Genomic DNA, 16,147 nt, shown 5'->3' with positions numbered 1-16,147 from the left:
TGGCTACGGTCGCGTACCGCTGTGGCAGCCCGCTATCATTAGATCTAAATTTGTCCAGTTACTTTCTGTGCCGTGTACACTGAGAACTTTTTGCGATGACAATCCCCCCCTAATTACTCTTCTGTCTCCTTCCTGTCCAGATCTCACGGGTCATTTTCTGTGTCTTCCTCGAGACTGATTTTGCCATCTACAAGAAGAAGATGTCTTTAATTTTTCAAGGTATGTGGCTTTTTGTTTTTTTTTTTCCAATCGACTGCAGCGCATTTCATTAATATTCTATTATTAGAGTGGACTTCTCTGTTTCTCCAAGGCTTCCATCCCAAGATTAGGATAATATGTCATGTCACCACCTACCTAATTGACCATTTGTTGATGCTTTCTTTTCTAAAACGAGCTTGTATCTAGCAATCATCTGCAGCCAAAGATACACTATATTACCAAAAGTATTCGCTCACCCATTCAAATGATCAGAATCAGGTGTTCTAATCACTTGGCCTGGCCCCAGGTGTATAAATTCAAGCACTCAGGCATGCAGACTGTGAAACAAGACATTTGTGAAAGAATGCGCCGCTCTCAGGAGCTCAGTGAATTCCAGCGTGGAACTGTCATAGGATGCCACTTGTGCAACAAATCCAGTCGTGAAATTTCCTCGCTCCTAAATATTCCACAGTCAACTGTCAGCTCTATTATAACAAAATGGAAGCGTTTGGGAAAAACAGCAACTCAGCCACGAAGTGGTAGGCCACGTAAAGTGACGGAGAGGGGTCAGCGGATGCTGAAGCGCATAGTGCAAAGAGGTCGCCGACTTTCTGCACAGTCAATTGCTACAGAGCTACAAACTTCATGTGACCTTCAGATTAGCCCAAGTACAGTACGCAGAGAGCTTCATGGAATGGGTTTCCATGGCCGAGCAGCTGCAGCCAAGCCACACATCACCAAGTGCAATGCAAGGCGTCGGATGCAATGGTGTAAAGCACGCCGCCACTGGCCTCTAGAGCAGTGGAGACGCGTTCTCTGGAGTGATGAATCACGCTTTTCCATCTGGCAATCTGATGGACGAGTCTGGGTTTGGAGGTTGCCAGGAGAACGGTACATTTCAGATTGCATTGTGCCAACTGTGAAATTTGGTGGAGGAGGAATTATGGTATGGGGTTGTTTTTCAGGAGCTGGGCTTGGCCCCTTAGTTCCAGTGAAAGGAACATTGAATGCTTCAGGATACCAAAACATTTTGGACAATTCCATGCTCCCAACCTTGTGGGAACAGTTTGGAGCGGGCCCCTTCCTCTTCCAACATGACTGTGCACCAGTGCACAAAGCAAGGTCCATAAAGACGTGGATGACAGAGTCTGGTGTGGATGAACTTGACTGGCCTGCACAGAGTCCTGACCTGAACCCGATAGAACACCTTTGGGATGAATTAGAGCGGAGACTGAGAGCCAGGCCTTCTCGACCAACATCAGTGTGTGACCTCACCAATGCGCTTTTGGAAGAATGGTCAAAAATTCCTATAAACACTCTCCTCAACCTTGTGGACAGTCTTCCCAGAAGAGTTGAAGCTGTAATAGCTGCAAAAGGTGGACCGACATCATATTGAATTCTATGAGTTAGGAATGGGATGGCACTTCAGTTCATAGAATGAGTAAAGGCAGGTGAGCGAATACTTTTGGTAATATAGTGTATCTTGTTACTGGAAGCAATAGTATAAGGACATGTCAGGCTTTGGTGAAACCTTCAAATGTTGTCTGCAGCCACTGAAAAGATTAACAGTGAGAATTTATGCTGACAGTTGTAAAAAACAAGTGTCAGGTCCTTAGCATATTGCATTAATAGAACTGGAGTCCTCTTGTTATTCGATCATCAAGCTGATATTTCATATAATCAGTGATATTCTGATGAGACTTTAATGTCAGAGTTGATTGACTACAATAATAATCCATGGCACTGAATTTCTCCCACAAAAGCTAAAAAGATTCTGCAGTGCATAGCAACCACTGATAGCCCTTGGTTACTGTTCCTCAATTCTGTGTGCGAAATAAACAAACATCCATTATCTTCTACTCCCACTCTCCTTTCTGTCCCTTTCTAAATTCCCTCGTCCCTTTCATGCCATCATCTGTTTTTTATTTATTTATTTTTTTCGGGGACCAGGAGCAGTCACCAGCTCTGATGGGGGCTCCACAGAGGATTGAGTTGAATAGCTGGGGAGCTGAAAGAGGCTGGCTGGCTTCACCGGCCTAGCATTACCTCCCATTTACCTCACTTTTCCCTCCTCACCTCCCCAACGGAATACCAGCTCTCAGGCCTTCATCTCGCTGCTCCCAGATGGAGAGTGTTTTGTTCTCCCTGCACTCCCGTCATCTCTCCCGCTCCCCGCCCAGACTCTTCCCTGAAAGATTACATTCCGAGGAGAGACCTTAATTATACCGCCTGCCCCCGTGCACCCAGCAGCCGTCTCATCATATTAGTGCTTTGAGATGAGAATCTGGAGCTGTTGTTCTCCAGTTATCACTCTTGCCATTTAAAAGTGCTGTCAGTGGATAAATGCCCTGCATCTCTCCATGGCTGGGAACAGGGAAGAAACAGAATAAAAGTCGGAGAGCATGCTTGTGTGTGTGTGTCTCACAGAGGGCACTAAGAAAAGTTTTGCTAGTCACATTAATAGAAGATATATATATATTTTAAAACTAGTGTTTACTAAAATGCAATGAGGCAGAGGTCAGTCTTTGATTAAATGTGGGGTCGTTTCAGGGCGCTCCGCAGCATTCACTGCCATGCAAGTGCTTTAATCGTCAGTGTCTCACTTGTCACATGTCCTTTGGCCCCTGGGTCAGGGCCACCTTTATCACTGCTTTGCGTGTATGTGTGGGCTGGAAAGGATATTCGTTCCCTTGCAGACAAAGTGGTCAAATACGTATGAAATTCCCATTCAGGGTCATTGCCTGAAGTGAAGCAGGCGCCTTTACACCGCCGTCACCTACATCTCTTCTTCTCTCTCACCTTATGTGCAGGTTCAAAGCATTTAACACATTCTCTATGAAAACGAAAGCTCTGTTAGGTTCCATAAGGAATAACTGAAAGATAACTTGATTACTTATGCAGACTAGACACTCACAGAAGGGAGTGAATTCGTACGTGTAATCCAAACAGGCTTGCACTACGTTGATGATTTTCAAAAGTAGCCAAAAGGTGCGCTTTAAAGAAAGAAATTCTGATTGGTATGATTGCGCCATGTAGGTAATGCATAACCCCGTAGTGTGAAAAGACTTGTGTTTAGCCCGAGCGGGAATGGCAGTAGTGAATCCGAGGCTGTGAATTAGCTCTGCAGGTGTGCCGAGCACTTTCCGAACATCTCATCATCCTCGCTGCTAGAGATAGACAGCCAGGTAGATCTTGTGGTGACACTGAATGCATCACGCAGAGGCATGCGACCATTCTGTCTCCTGCAACATCCTCTCGCTTTCAATAACCCTATGTTACATCTACCCTCCCTCTTTTTTTCCCCCCTCTCCTCACTTATTCTCACTTACGAGTCTCCTTGTTTTCATCCCACATGCCCATTACCTCATTCCTCCTCTTTCTGTCATTCTTCCTCATTACAACGAGGAGGAGCTTCTCCTTCGCCCCTTCTATCGGCAAGCCGTGATGGAGCTGTTGTGAATAGTGGCCTTGATATGTCTGAAGTATGCATGCGTGCGCGTGGTCATGTGAAACTGAGCATCTTCCCTGTGACATCAGTTTCAAAGAGCTGAGACTGTGTAGAATAGAGTTTTTATTGAAGCCTTACTACTCTCATTTTTCATCGTATAGCTGCTTTTCTCATATTCAAGCAATCTGTCAAGTGACAATGACTGGAGCAGGAATGTGTAAACAGGACATTTGCATACAGGAAATTACTTTATTACAATGTGCCTTTCCACAAGCTGTCACAGTGATAGAGCCAAAATATGGTTACTCGTCTGCAGAGGGAGGAAACTGAAAAATAGCCTGCGCTGACAAAAATACACAGGCGCATCAGCTACGACACGCGCACATATAAAACTGAAAGTTGCACCGTGTCGAGTGGGGTGTTTTTGAACATCGCAGTAAAATATTTGAACAAATATCTGAAAATTCTGCGCTGGTATGTGCCCAGTTTTAAAGCAGGCTCACCCGTGGAGCGGCTGTTTGATGAGTAACACTGGGAGTCCTCGCATACACAGAGACAAAGGTCTTTTATGTCGTAACCAGCTCAAGGAGCACTTCGTGCGTTTAAGTTTTGCCAGAGAGGCCTCTCAAACGCACAAACCAACTCACACACACCGCTCCTAGCTTTCGTCTCTGTAGCACTGTTCAACATCCATTACCCATCTCAGCAGCTCGGCTCATAACCAGTGATATAATGACCTATTCATAACTCGAAAAGCCATTCACAGTACATATCTCACCTTTATACAGAAATTTAAAAATTTAAAGCGTTCACCTTGGTTCTATTTTTAGCAAAATAAAACAGAAAGCATAAAGCATTAACATACTGAGCCCAATCAATGCAATTAATCATATCACATTGTTCTATTATATATTCTGGTTGACATGATTGACCACATGCTTGCCTTGGCACGTATTATTTGTGAGCATGGAAGCAGTCAGGCAGCTGTGGTTGTAGAGAGTAAAAGCGTGTTGAAATTGATTCTGGGTACACTCCTCCACTAATATGATCCGGGTGGCTGCCCACAAGCTGGGCTCCATCTCTTCTTCTCCTCAATCAGCCACGGTGCTGACAATATTAACACAGCCCACAGATCTGCAGGGCCGGCTGCATTCTCTCCAACTGTTTCACCGACTTTCCAATTGACATTTATTTACATGGCTCCTCGTACGCTCTATACTCGCAGCCCCCTCAACCCACACACATACACCTAACCCGAATGTCCTTTATAAAAGCATTCTCCTCAACTCCTTTCCCCCCCCCTCAACTGCTTTGGAAGAAGTAAAGCTGTGGTATGGCACAGGCTTTTATCACACACACATGTAATTTGTTGACGGAGGATATGAAGGGCTACAGGAATCCTGTGAGGGGTGAAAATGAAGTCGGTTTCACAAGGCTGTCCCTAGGGGCAGGGAAATGAGGAGACCACGGTGTGTTAGTGATGTGACCGTCAGAAATACACACAGTCTCTCAGTCAGCTTTGGCAGATGTGAGGATTCAAGCTCATCGTGTTCATGTTCACATGTCTGTGCATAAATCAAACATGTTGAAAATGTCAGGAAATACCAGCACGTTTAGTAACGGCTAGACATGGTTGCTTTTTTTTTTTGGATAAATAAGAGGTTAAGGATTTGATTGGCTTTGGCGCAGTTCAGTTCAAAAAGCTAAACCGTTCCTGAAAAGCTGTTCCAATATGTGAGTGAAAATGCAACCTAGAGGAATAGTTCTTTCACTTCCTTGTCAAGAATTTAATGAAAAGGTCGATACTTCTTTCCAAGAGTGAGATGAGTGGATCGATAGCACTTTTCTTCTTTTCTTTTTTTTGTTGACACTGGAGCCGGGAGACAGCTAGCTTAGCTTAGCTTAGCTTAGCATAATGCAGCGAGAAACTGCAGAATTTGCATGTTAAAAATGTTTTATCTTGCCTTTGTGTGATACAAGATCCAAAAACCAAAGTTGAAACTAATCAGTGAGCCTTACACCAGCGCTGACGGCATATTTTTTAGACACATCCTGTAATATAATTCCTGGCTACATGAATGAGCGTGTTTCCCAGAATGTTGAACAGTTATTAAACCATCTTGAATGGATCTTTGAATGTCTAAATTTGCAGCTGGTTGACTTTTAGACTTAGAAAGAAATAAAGGTGTCATATATTGTTTTTCCACACTGGCTCACACACATTTCCTGTGTCGACAGCCGTGTTGAGCTCATGTTATAGTATGTGGCAGTAGCTGAGGCACCTCATGTTTCTCTTCTTGCTCTGTTGTTATACTGTATCAGAGGGGCCCTTCCTTTGTTTCCCCAAGCAGGGTTAGATTAATGCACTGTACCCTTTTATTCACTGTTATACAAAAGAAAAGCTTGTCGCCGTATCCACAGGGAGCTCTGATGGTTACACTTCTACTGAACAGATGACAACAGCCTTTCATCAAAGCTAACGCATGCTTTTCCTCGCTAACCACAATGCAATAATTTCACAGACTCCTGCACAGCCATGCACACCAGTTTTTGTGTATTCCCTTCTTTCACTGCACGCGCATGCACATAAAACGCGCACCGTGCACATAAAAAACGAAGCACACATTGACTGTATGTACAGCGTCATGACACAAAACATCTTGAGGCATGCTGATCTGAGTGTGTTTGAGAGCAATGAGCAGGCGTCCACGGCTCCTCTCTCTCCCCCATCTCTCACTCTGCAGTTCCTCCTGAAGCAGCATCCAAAGCCTGCTTCTCATCTCCCACCCAGAAACACCTCTACTTCACTCAGCCTGTCTCACACAATAGACTTACAGAGAAAAGAAGAGGAAATCAAAGGGTTTTTTTTTTTTTTTTTTTTAAGGCGCAGTCGTCCCTGGCAATTTGCAGTCCTTGTAATTTGAGGAAATAGGAGGCTTTGTGTCATTTATGCTGAGCCTACCAGTATAGATTTAATTGAAAAAGAATGTCTCATGAATGTGACCCTCCCAAACACATGCCGACGTACTCAGTCATTTTGTGTAATAACTCACTAGATCCAAGGCCGTCTGGTGAGGGGGAAAGTGGGATGTCGGTCGGGGTTGTTGGTAAAAATTCAGAGCTTGGTGGCTGGTGTGTTGCAGAAGGGGGAGGCGGAAGAGTTTCAGCAAGGGTTTGGACGTATGAATGTGGTCAAATTTCAGTCACATTCGGAGGAGAAGTCCCATGTTTGGTTTAAACATAGAGAGAGAAAGTCCCATCAAAACATTGTGCTCTAATGTCATAATGATGATGATAACCAGTGGTATTGTACATTATAAAACAGCATGGTTTGACACACTGTCATTTTTTTCCCCCCTCTGCCAGACAATGACATGGAGGTTACAGAGGATCAGTCGAAGGAAGGTGAGTGACAGGATATTTCATGGTTGCCTATTCACCTTAACACCTCCATTAAAGCACACAGAGGGTGAGTGAGTGGCGTAGCCTCAGCTCGTGACAGTGATTTGCTAAGTCTTACACAGCAGATGAAATTGAATGTTTATTCATTTTGGTGACAAGTTGAATCCCGGGCCTGACTCATCGCAGTTAAAAATACTTCATGTCAGGTACATTACATTACAAGAGCTTATATCCACGGCTAATTCCCAAACACCGGTCTCTTCATCCGGCTTACGGGCACAATGCCTTCAAACCACCTAAAAACGAGTGACAAAGAAACAGCGAGGCAACATCCCTCCGCAGCATGGCGCCAGGCGATAGCAGGAACACAACCGTCAGCGCATAATTCACTTATCTCCACACCATCTTGGCACACGGCCTGAAACTCCCAGATACTGCTTATCAGGATAAACTATTGACATTTGTCAGTGCACCGGTGTCCCAAATAAGCAATCCCACAAATGTGTTGTGTGTATTGTTTGAATTGCAGAAATATTAAGTCCGACGGGATTTTTGCTCTCACTGGTAGACAAAAAAATAATAATTTGCCCGTAGCAGTTTTCTCCAAGGTACAGTAGACCTTAAAAAGAACTCGATGCAGTTTTTTTCTGAATACAAGGGGGACTTGAGCAAGATGTTCGCATCTAACTACTGGGTTCCTTGAAGACGTCATGGTGCATGTGCAACCAGCTAAGCAGAGACCAATGTTAGTTTTACTATCTGTCCAAGGAAGTGTTCATATTACCTTAGATGTAGAACCCAGGGTGCTATCAAAATGTTTTTCCTCCCACAGTCACCCCCGTGATTTGCCAATTACACGCATCTGTGTTTTCAATGAGATTCCATTTTGGGTGAACATAAAAGGGCTGTTTTATAAGTGCACTGTAAAATGTGATATTCCAGAGTGAAACAATGTGCAATGTGTAATGGCTAAATCATAAAGTCTTGGCCGGGGAGGAAGTGCATCTGGGAGTTTGTCCTGACCAGCTATATTATTTTCTATTGCGTTCCTCACCAGCTATTTTACACTGCATACTGTATAATAACATAGCATCAGACCATATCACACCAGCCGAGACAACCCCTAGCACTGTTGTATCATCTTGCCAGCCCCTACTCTGGTCCAGTTTGGCCTTGTTTTGATGGGCTTCTGCGCCGGTGCCAAAGACTGGCCTTTTATTCTGCTCCATCAGCCAGAGTTTGAATCAGTCAGCCTGGAATCCTTTCAAAGGTTCGAATGACTGCCATTCTCACATGGAATGGCGCTTTTGTTCCACGCTGTGGTCTGGAGTCAGTCTCAAAGCCTCACATTCTTCTCTTCTCTCCCAGCAGAATCGTTTTTTTTTATTTATTTATTTTTTGTGTGTGTCAGCCAGGTATGAAACAAAACAGAGTGAGAGCCACCGAGCGCTCCCACAGGCTTTTGTTGCGCAGTCAGCTGAGACAGGATGTTAGAATTAGAATAATCACTGCTACAATGAGTTCATCAAAAGTCATCTTTACTCACACCGACTCACTTACCGGCTTCTATTGGCAACGTGGCGTGCCCTTTGCATCCCGAGGGTGTTGGGGGATAACGGTGCGTCGGCCCTACGTCACTGATTCACCACGTGTTTTTGTTTGTTTGTAGATAACACACCGCCATCTACAAAATCTACAGCCAAGGAAGAAAGCGAAGACGACAACAGAGGTATGCCTGCTTTGGACTTTGAATGCGAAATTTTCAAAACTCACCAAGAAGCATTGCTGGTAGGGGACACATTTTACACTGATATGGTGTTTGCAGAAAATATTGTTCTTTGCGTATGAAGTAAAAGAGCGTGCTCCTGGTCAGTAATCTCTTGCTCTCTGATGCCAAGTTCCTCTTTGGGGAAATGAATACAAGATGAAGGTTGGTCTTTTTTAAAAGAATGTTTTCTTAGAGGCAAACCTGTTTAAGAAGCCATTATCTGGCCATTCTGCTGTTTCAGCCCCTTTGGTTGTGTAATATTGAAACAATTATAGGCTTCTCCGATACGATGGACCAGAGATAATTAGATTCTTACACTGGAGGGTGTTAGTAGGCAATTAAAATCGTACACCATCCATTTGTCTTCAAGCCTTAAGGTTGCGGGGATTTTTTGAAGATAGCAGTCATGGTTGTTTTCTTTGGGGAAACGCTTCCTCTTACCGGGACTGGGCTAGATAGCGCAGTCACTTCAAGGGCGTCAATACAGTCTGTGTTGTTAAACAAAGCACAATAAGTCATTTCTCGCTGCCTATTCAGCATACCTTTCCATAATCCACAGCAGTAATTCAGTATGATTCACAAATTCAATCACCAGTATTAGAAGGGCATAAGTATTTTGTAATAATCTTTATAAATCCTAATTTATCAGGCCCCGCAGCTTAATAGTAACTAATCCATTCACAAAAGGCCTTGGCACAGCTTTCTAGCATGGGAACACTCAGTCCTTGAGACAACCTCTCTCACAGGAAGGGAATGAAATGATTTTGTGCTGCCTGCACTGTAAAGGTTAGGTCTGGTTCGATGCAGCACATAGGAAGGATTAATCATAGAAAACACTCAGATGTCAAGATAGCACAGAGCACAGGAAAAGCGATCTGCAAAAACAGACTGTCAGCTGTGTAAGACAGACATTATAAGATGCTTGAGACTCTCATACCACCTCTGTACACCAGGGTAGGATCTTCTTTCAACAAAAACATACGGTATTTCACATCTTGCCTGTAGAGCCAGAAAAGCAGGTCTCCTGTTTGGTACAGTCAATATGTGGAGCACTTTTTAGAATAAATTGTACTCTGCAGCGGAGTTGGTGAAGTGTGTCTGTCAATATGGCTCAGTGTGATCCATCACATCCATCATACTCCTCGGGGGATTCACTCTCCCCAGTCCATGGGTCAGGCATGAGGGGCTTTTAGCCACAGCCATGTAGAAGAGAAAACATTAAGGTGTTTTCTACAGTTTTTTTTTATTTTTTTTTCTCCATGATAAATACACTGCTTAGTGGACTGGAGGTAATTATAGGGCTTTTCTGTCCCACACACAACAACTGCTACATTTACAGTTGTTTTGTCACTCCACATGCACAAAAAAAAAAGGCATCTTTAGCCTCTGTGGATGAAAGGAAGAAAACAGTAAAAAGCCCACAATTAACACAAACAACTTGTGGTACAAAGGAGCACATAACCTGTGGTACAACTAACCTTCTGAAACAACGCAGCGGTTTCTTGTGTTATATTTGTTTTAATAAAAGGTCATTCTACCATGTATTGCCTTCTCTTTCAGTAATTTACTATGCACTAGTTAGCCGTGTTTCCATCTATGTATCTTGATGAAAAAAATACATGTAAGGAATTTTTTAAGTTGCACAAAAAAAAGTTTATATGCTTGCTTTTTTGAAGAAAAAAAAAATCGGATGTTTCAGCTTCAAAGAAGAAGAAGAAGAAGAAGAAGATGTAGTTTGGTTTGGTCCTTTAGTTGTACTCTGTTTATTGCAGCCAGGCGTTTTATGGACCCCACTTTCGTACAACACTGCACAGGAAACACGACTAATTTGCATTTTCTAACTCAATTTATTACATGATGTTATATGAATTAATTCCACATTCATTAAGACCAATTTAGCTGGTCAAAAGAAAAGTTTTTAGCCATGTGTGTGTGTTTGTGTGTGTGTGTTTGTGAGCTGTGCTGTGATGTGACGTAATCCATGTGAAACAGCATGCAGATGCTGCAAGCTATAGAAAGAAAAGGAGAGAGAGAGAGAGAGAGAGAGAGAGGGAGAACTGATGGGTGAGACACCGGGGTGAATGCTGGCACAGAGGTCCAAGATGGAATATCACCTCTTTAGAGCTCACCTGAGTTGGCAAGCAGCACCACTGTGTCCATTATTTGATACCAGATTGGTATTAGGGAGATTAGTGGATGTCACAGGGCACGGTAAAATGTGAACATTAAGCCAGAGATCAATGCCTGGCTTCGTCTGTTTCCCTGGCATGCGTGAGCTGTCTGGGAAAGACCTGCGGAAGAGAGGGGGGAAGATGGTGAGAGATGACACAGAGCGAGGATGGACACGCAGACTAATAACGCTCCGTGCGGACAGACAGTGAGCCTCTCCCCGGGATGCCTTCTTTTACACCGTGGCACCCCGTCAAGCATCGCTAGCAAACCCACTTGCACTTTGCTTGCACACACATTTCGCATGCAAAAGGTCTTTGAATGATTGCTGTTGGTCATCTCAGGGCCCCTTTTCCTTTACACATGTCTCATGAATTTTTCAGGCTCTCCCCCCCTTTTTTTTTTATCTTTTCTTGTCCTTTGCTCCAGTTGGCTTCAATAAAAGGAATAGCAGACAGGACTGGGGGGAGAGATAGAGCCCGGCTTGTGCACATATGCGTGCAAGTTAACATGTTTGCGTTTCTGTTTGTTACTGAATATGAGATACTACTTTTACTTCCCGGAAAATATCATGTGCAGTTGATGTTTACTCACCATGTCATGCAAGTAGGACACACCAGGAAGGTAGAATATCATCTAAATTGTTTATATCCTTGTAATACTGAACCCCCGAATCTGGGGTTGAAATAAATAAATCATGTATGAGTGTGTGAGACTAGCATTTTATCCAGAAAAAAAAAACACTTCAATGCTGTTGTGCAGTCAACGCGAGTGCAGGCGAGTGTCTAAAATTGGGTTTTTGTCACTATATTCTTCAAAGTGGAATTCATTGGAGTATTGACACTAAAAGTCTTGAGGTGTTGGCTGGACCCTTCTGTGTGAAGTATGTCAGACCATGATTCACGGGGATGACAGTTTTGCAGAGGCGAGTGTTGGCGGTTAAAGAAAGAAAAGCTGTGACAATGCTGCCACCTGCTGTTTGGAGCACATGAGTGGGCAGCATGCAGAGTCGGGTTTATACATTGTTGAAGACAGTTCTAATTGATTTTAACTGAGCCATTATAAATCACACCTGCTCAACACAGAATTGTTAGTTTTGGTGTGTGTGTGTGTATATATATATGTGTGTGTGTATGTGTGTATTCATCCACAATCGGTCCCTTAACATCCATTATCACCAATCGAATTCTGTTCCATTTCATAAGCCAAACACAAATAATCAAATAACATGCAGGAAATTACATTCAGCCTATTGTTGGATCTGATATGTAGTTTTTTTGTGATCACACCAGACAGATACAGCAGTCATACATAATTTCGAAGAAGGTTTAGGGTGACCTCAAGGCTAGTGAATCATTCATCTTTGGCTGTTTTTCCCAATGAAGTATTCCTTTCAGCCCCCTGTCTGTGGCTCTATCTCAAAATGCCAGTCATGATTAATAGAAAGGGTTGCCATCTACTGTGTGTCACCAGCATTCTGCGTGATGGACAGAGGTACTTGAGACAAACATGCGGCACTGGTAGAACTGGCCTTTTTCCCATTTAATAGAGGCTGGCATTTTTATTGTTCTGAGTGCAGGGCAAAATTGCATAGATATGAAAAAATGGTTTCTCTCTGCAGCTTGTTAAAAAAGCAATTATAGAAGCTGCACAATAGCCATTGTGAAGCATGTTCTCTTATTGGTGTCATGGCTTTCATTTACTCAATTTGTCCCAAATGTCATTGGTTTACGTGTGTGTGTGTGTGTGTGTGTGTGTGTGTGTGCGCGTCTGTAAGAATGTGTGAGAGCAAGAAAAGGAGGGAGGAGGGTGGGAGTAACAGACATGATGGAGGGTTTAAAGTTTTACTTCAAAAAATATATGAAATGCTGCCTTGTGTGTATACATTGGACAAGGTTTGATAAGTGGACAAATGCTCTCATGACTGAAGTATGAGTTTCATCCTCAAAACATTGCAAAGCATATAACAATAACATTATAACTCCTACTGCATGTCAATATACATGCATAGAACCCTGCTAATATTTAGCATTTAGCTTAAACCTGCTGTGCTTAATTACAGCGTGACAGAGACTCTTGCACAGCTGCATGCTCTTAATCCGGTTCTATGAATATCCACTGCTGCAAATTGAGACCCTCGTCATTGTAACAACAACAGACTGTAACAATTAAAACTCTGTCCACTTTAAAAACTGGGAGGACAAAGAAAACACAGTTGAGCTGAATAAAGGGCAACAGGAGCTGGTGCTGTTTGATTTGATTGCTGTTGGTCATCTTTCCTTTACACACGTCTCGTAAATTTTTCAGATGTTTATTGGTATGACTGGTTGTTTTGTTTTTCAGAATGAATGACTGATATTATTCCCATGCACCCTCGCGTTTGTCTGATGTTTCTTTTCCGTCCCTTTGCAGAAAAAGAGGAGGCGGTTGAGGAAGGTGAAGAAGGGGCCGGCAATGGTAATGTAGCTCTACGGACCATTAACGCATGTTCTGAGCCTCTCAGCTCTACCAGTGCTTCTTGACGTCGTTTGTCATCAAAAATTGAATTTTCTATTCACTTCAGTTCAGCGTTTCCATCCTGTGTGCTGCCACTCTACCCAAAAAAAAAAGTTCCCTTATCACAGAAGCTTGGAACAAAGAAATCCCTCAATTATGTATGGCTTTAGAAGTGACATTCTTTTTCCCTTCTTTTTTGTCACTTAATTTATGCACGTCTTTGTGGTTCCATTGCTCTCATACTGCAGTACAAAGACAAAGCTAGACAAAGAGATGGAATGAAAGGGCTGTTTGAGGTGATATCGAAAGCCAAGTCTATTCAACTCCAGGCACCAGCACTGAACTCAAATGTTTTCTACTCTTTTTAATTTGTCTTCTGTTTCCAGATGTGGTAACTGACGATGTGGAGATGCAGAGTCAGAATCAAGGTATGGTACAGTTACGAATCAAGGCTCCAGCATGGGTGGGGCTGTGATTACGCAGTGTCGTCAGTGTGTCATTGTTGTCTCTGATGTGACTCTTATCTCTAAAGGAGCTGGGACTTGTTCAAGCTGACCAATGTCTTTGCTCTGCCTTTCACTTCAGCTCAGAGTTAGATGAAAGATACACAGAAATAACTAGTATACAAAGATTTAAATGCATCTGTATACTAGATCCTAAGACTCTGATGTGTTCTCTTGTGCTGTGTGTGTGAGTGCATGCATGTGTGTGTGACACAAAGGGACGACTATTAACTTTGAGCCAGAACCATTTCTCTTTTCCAAATATTCTCTCTGCCGCTGCTGCTGCTATATAATTAAGATTCAGCATTTGCATACTGCCAGCGAGCGGTGCCTTGCCGCTCTTCTGTTTTTGTTTTATTCAAATCCCGTCCCATTGACAGCGATTTGACAGATAGAGGCTCTCTGAACGTGAAATTTGTCGATATCCTATAAGCGATTTCTAGCGAACGCAGCCTTGGGATGCTATCCAAAACTTGAGATATGTAATTACGTCCTCATGAGACATAAACGGAAAGCAAGGAAAAGCAAAGATATACAGTTTTAAAAAAAAAAAAAAAAAAACACACCTGCAAGATAATTCAGCCAAAAATGCAGCAGTTATAGCTTTCTTAAGTGTGTTTGTGTATTCCAGCTGAAAACCAGACACCTCTGATCGATACGTCGTTCAATTTTGTGGCCTTGGTTACTTGTAATCTTGCACAGACCTGTTTTACCCCATTTACCTACAGCGAGTGTCTTTTACTCCAAATTTTACTTGTGTTGCATGCATTTCTCAGATGTTTTTCCTTTAACTACCAACACTAGAGAGATTTAAGCACTAGAACTGACATTCCCTTCAAACGGTAGTGACCACCTTAACCCTAAGACATGCTAGGTGCTGTGTAGCAACCAGCCATAAAAAAAAAAACATGATTATAAATCATATTTACATTTAAACTACCATATACAGCATAAAGTATTTTCCTTTGCATTTTCATGTGTCTGACAGTTTTTCCTTCTGTCCTGTCAGCCTCCATTCAGATTGAAAAAGAGCAACCTGTTGGTGTGAAAATGTTTCTGACAGATTTCTGTCAGTGGAAATGAAGCATGGGCTTGTTTTCTGCAGCGTGTTATAGGAATTAATGTGAAGGCTTTGACTCCCCATGCCTGAATTTATTCCTCCTAAACGTACGTCCTTTTATTTTGTGTGCCTTTAGATGAAAATACGGTCAATGAAGAGCCAAATCAGGAACAGTGTGGAGGTGAAAATGAAAACCAGGAGCCAGCTGAAGATACAGTCACTGACGACGGCAAAGATGAGGGCGAAGAAAAAGGCATCAAAAACGATAAAAGTGAAGAAAAAGGTATGAATGCAAGGGCAGTTTGGGGGTGGGGAGGTTTCGTTATCCTTTTATGTCCAAACCTTACACAGGCTGTCAGTCACCAAAAAAAAAAAAGATTACAGACCTGAAAAATGTCCAGGTGATTGTCTGATTACCTTGCCTTTCATTTTATTTTGTCACTGCAACTATCAAAACAACCACAGGCCACTGAGGCAGACGGATATGATTAATATCAATCCGAGAAACCCTGATGGCCGGCATAATGACTGCATAACAAAACAGAAACACAGATGTTTACATTTTTTGATTTGCCGGCAGTTTAAAATTACAGTCCATGGATGAGAGATGCTATAAATGCACAATAAGGATGTCCCCTGCTAGAGTTTTTTATTTATTTATTTAAGTATTTTTCATCTCTCATCAAGGATTAAACAGAGTGAAGAAGAGCACAGATCCTTGTGTTGGTGTTGCAGATCAGGCATGGACATAATATTCTGTCTCTGGCACCTCACAGCCCACAGCATGTGCATGCACTAAGGCACATTAACAAAGACGATCAGTTAGCTTTGCTTAAAGACAGTTGCACTACATTTGCACGACTGGTTGCGCAGTCGAAGATCACAACTTTGCTCACTTTCTTCCAGCAGAGGAGGAGCAGCCTGCTGCTGAGATGGCAGAAGTCGAGACAGTTGAGAAGATGGAAGGTAAGATCTGATGTGACTTGACTGAGAGTCTGAAGGACTGACTTTCTCTCTGTGTGACTTTCCTTGTCCAGTTCAATGTATTTGTATAGTTGCATATTGAATCAGAGGGGTCAGTGTTGTTGTTGTTGTTGTCTGCT

At 42.8% G+C, this 16,147-nt stretch overlaps 1 protein-coding gene across 1 annotated transcript in view; it reads left to right on the top strand.

Annotated features, from left to right (window-relative positions):
- The window catches only part of macrod2 (mono-ADP ribosylhydrolase 2), a gene marked incomplete at its 3' end in the record, with an annotated part of 392,791 nt that overhangs the window by 359,098 nt on the left and 17,546 nt on the right, over nt 1-16,147 (top strand). The window contains 7 exon segments of the mRNA XM_084561793.1: nt 141-219; nt 7,013-7,051; nt 8,718-8,777; nt 13,398-13,442; nt 13,868-13,909; nt 15,181-15,327; nt 15,951-16,010. Coding sequence (XP_084417919.1) covers nt 141-219; nt 7,013-7,051; nt 8,718-8,777; nt 13,398-13,442; nt 13,868-13,909; nt 15,181-15,327; nt 15,951-16,010 — 472 coding nt within the window.

Source organism: Chelon labrosus (genome assembly GCF_963514085.1).
Source record: "Chelon labrosus genome assembly, chromosome: 15".
Classification (NCBI taxonomy): Eukaryota; Metazoa; Chordata; class Actinopteri; order Mugiliformes; family Mugilidae; genus Chelon; species Chelon labrosus.
This window is presented reverse-complemented; position numbering and strand designations above follow the sequence as displayed.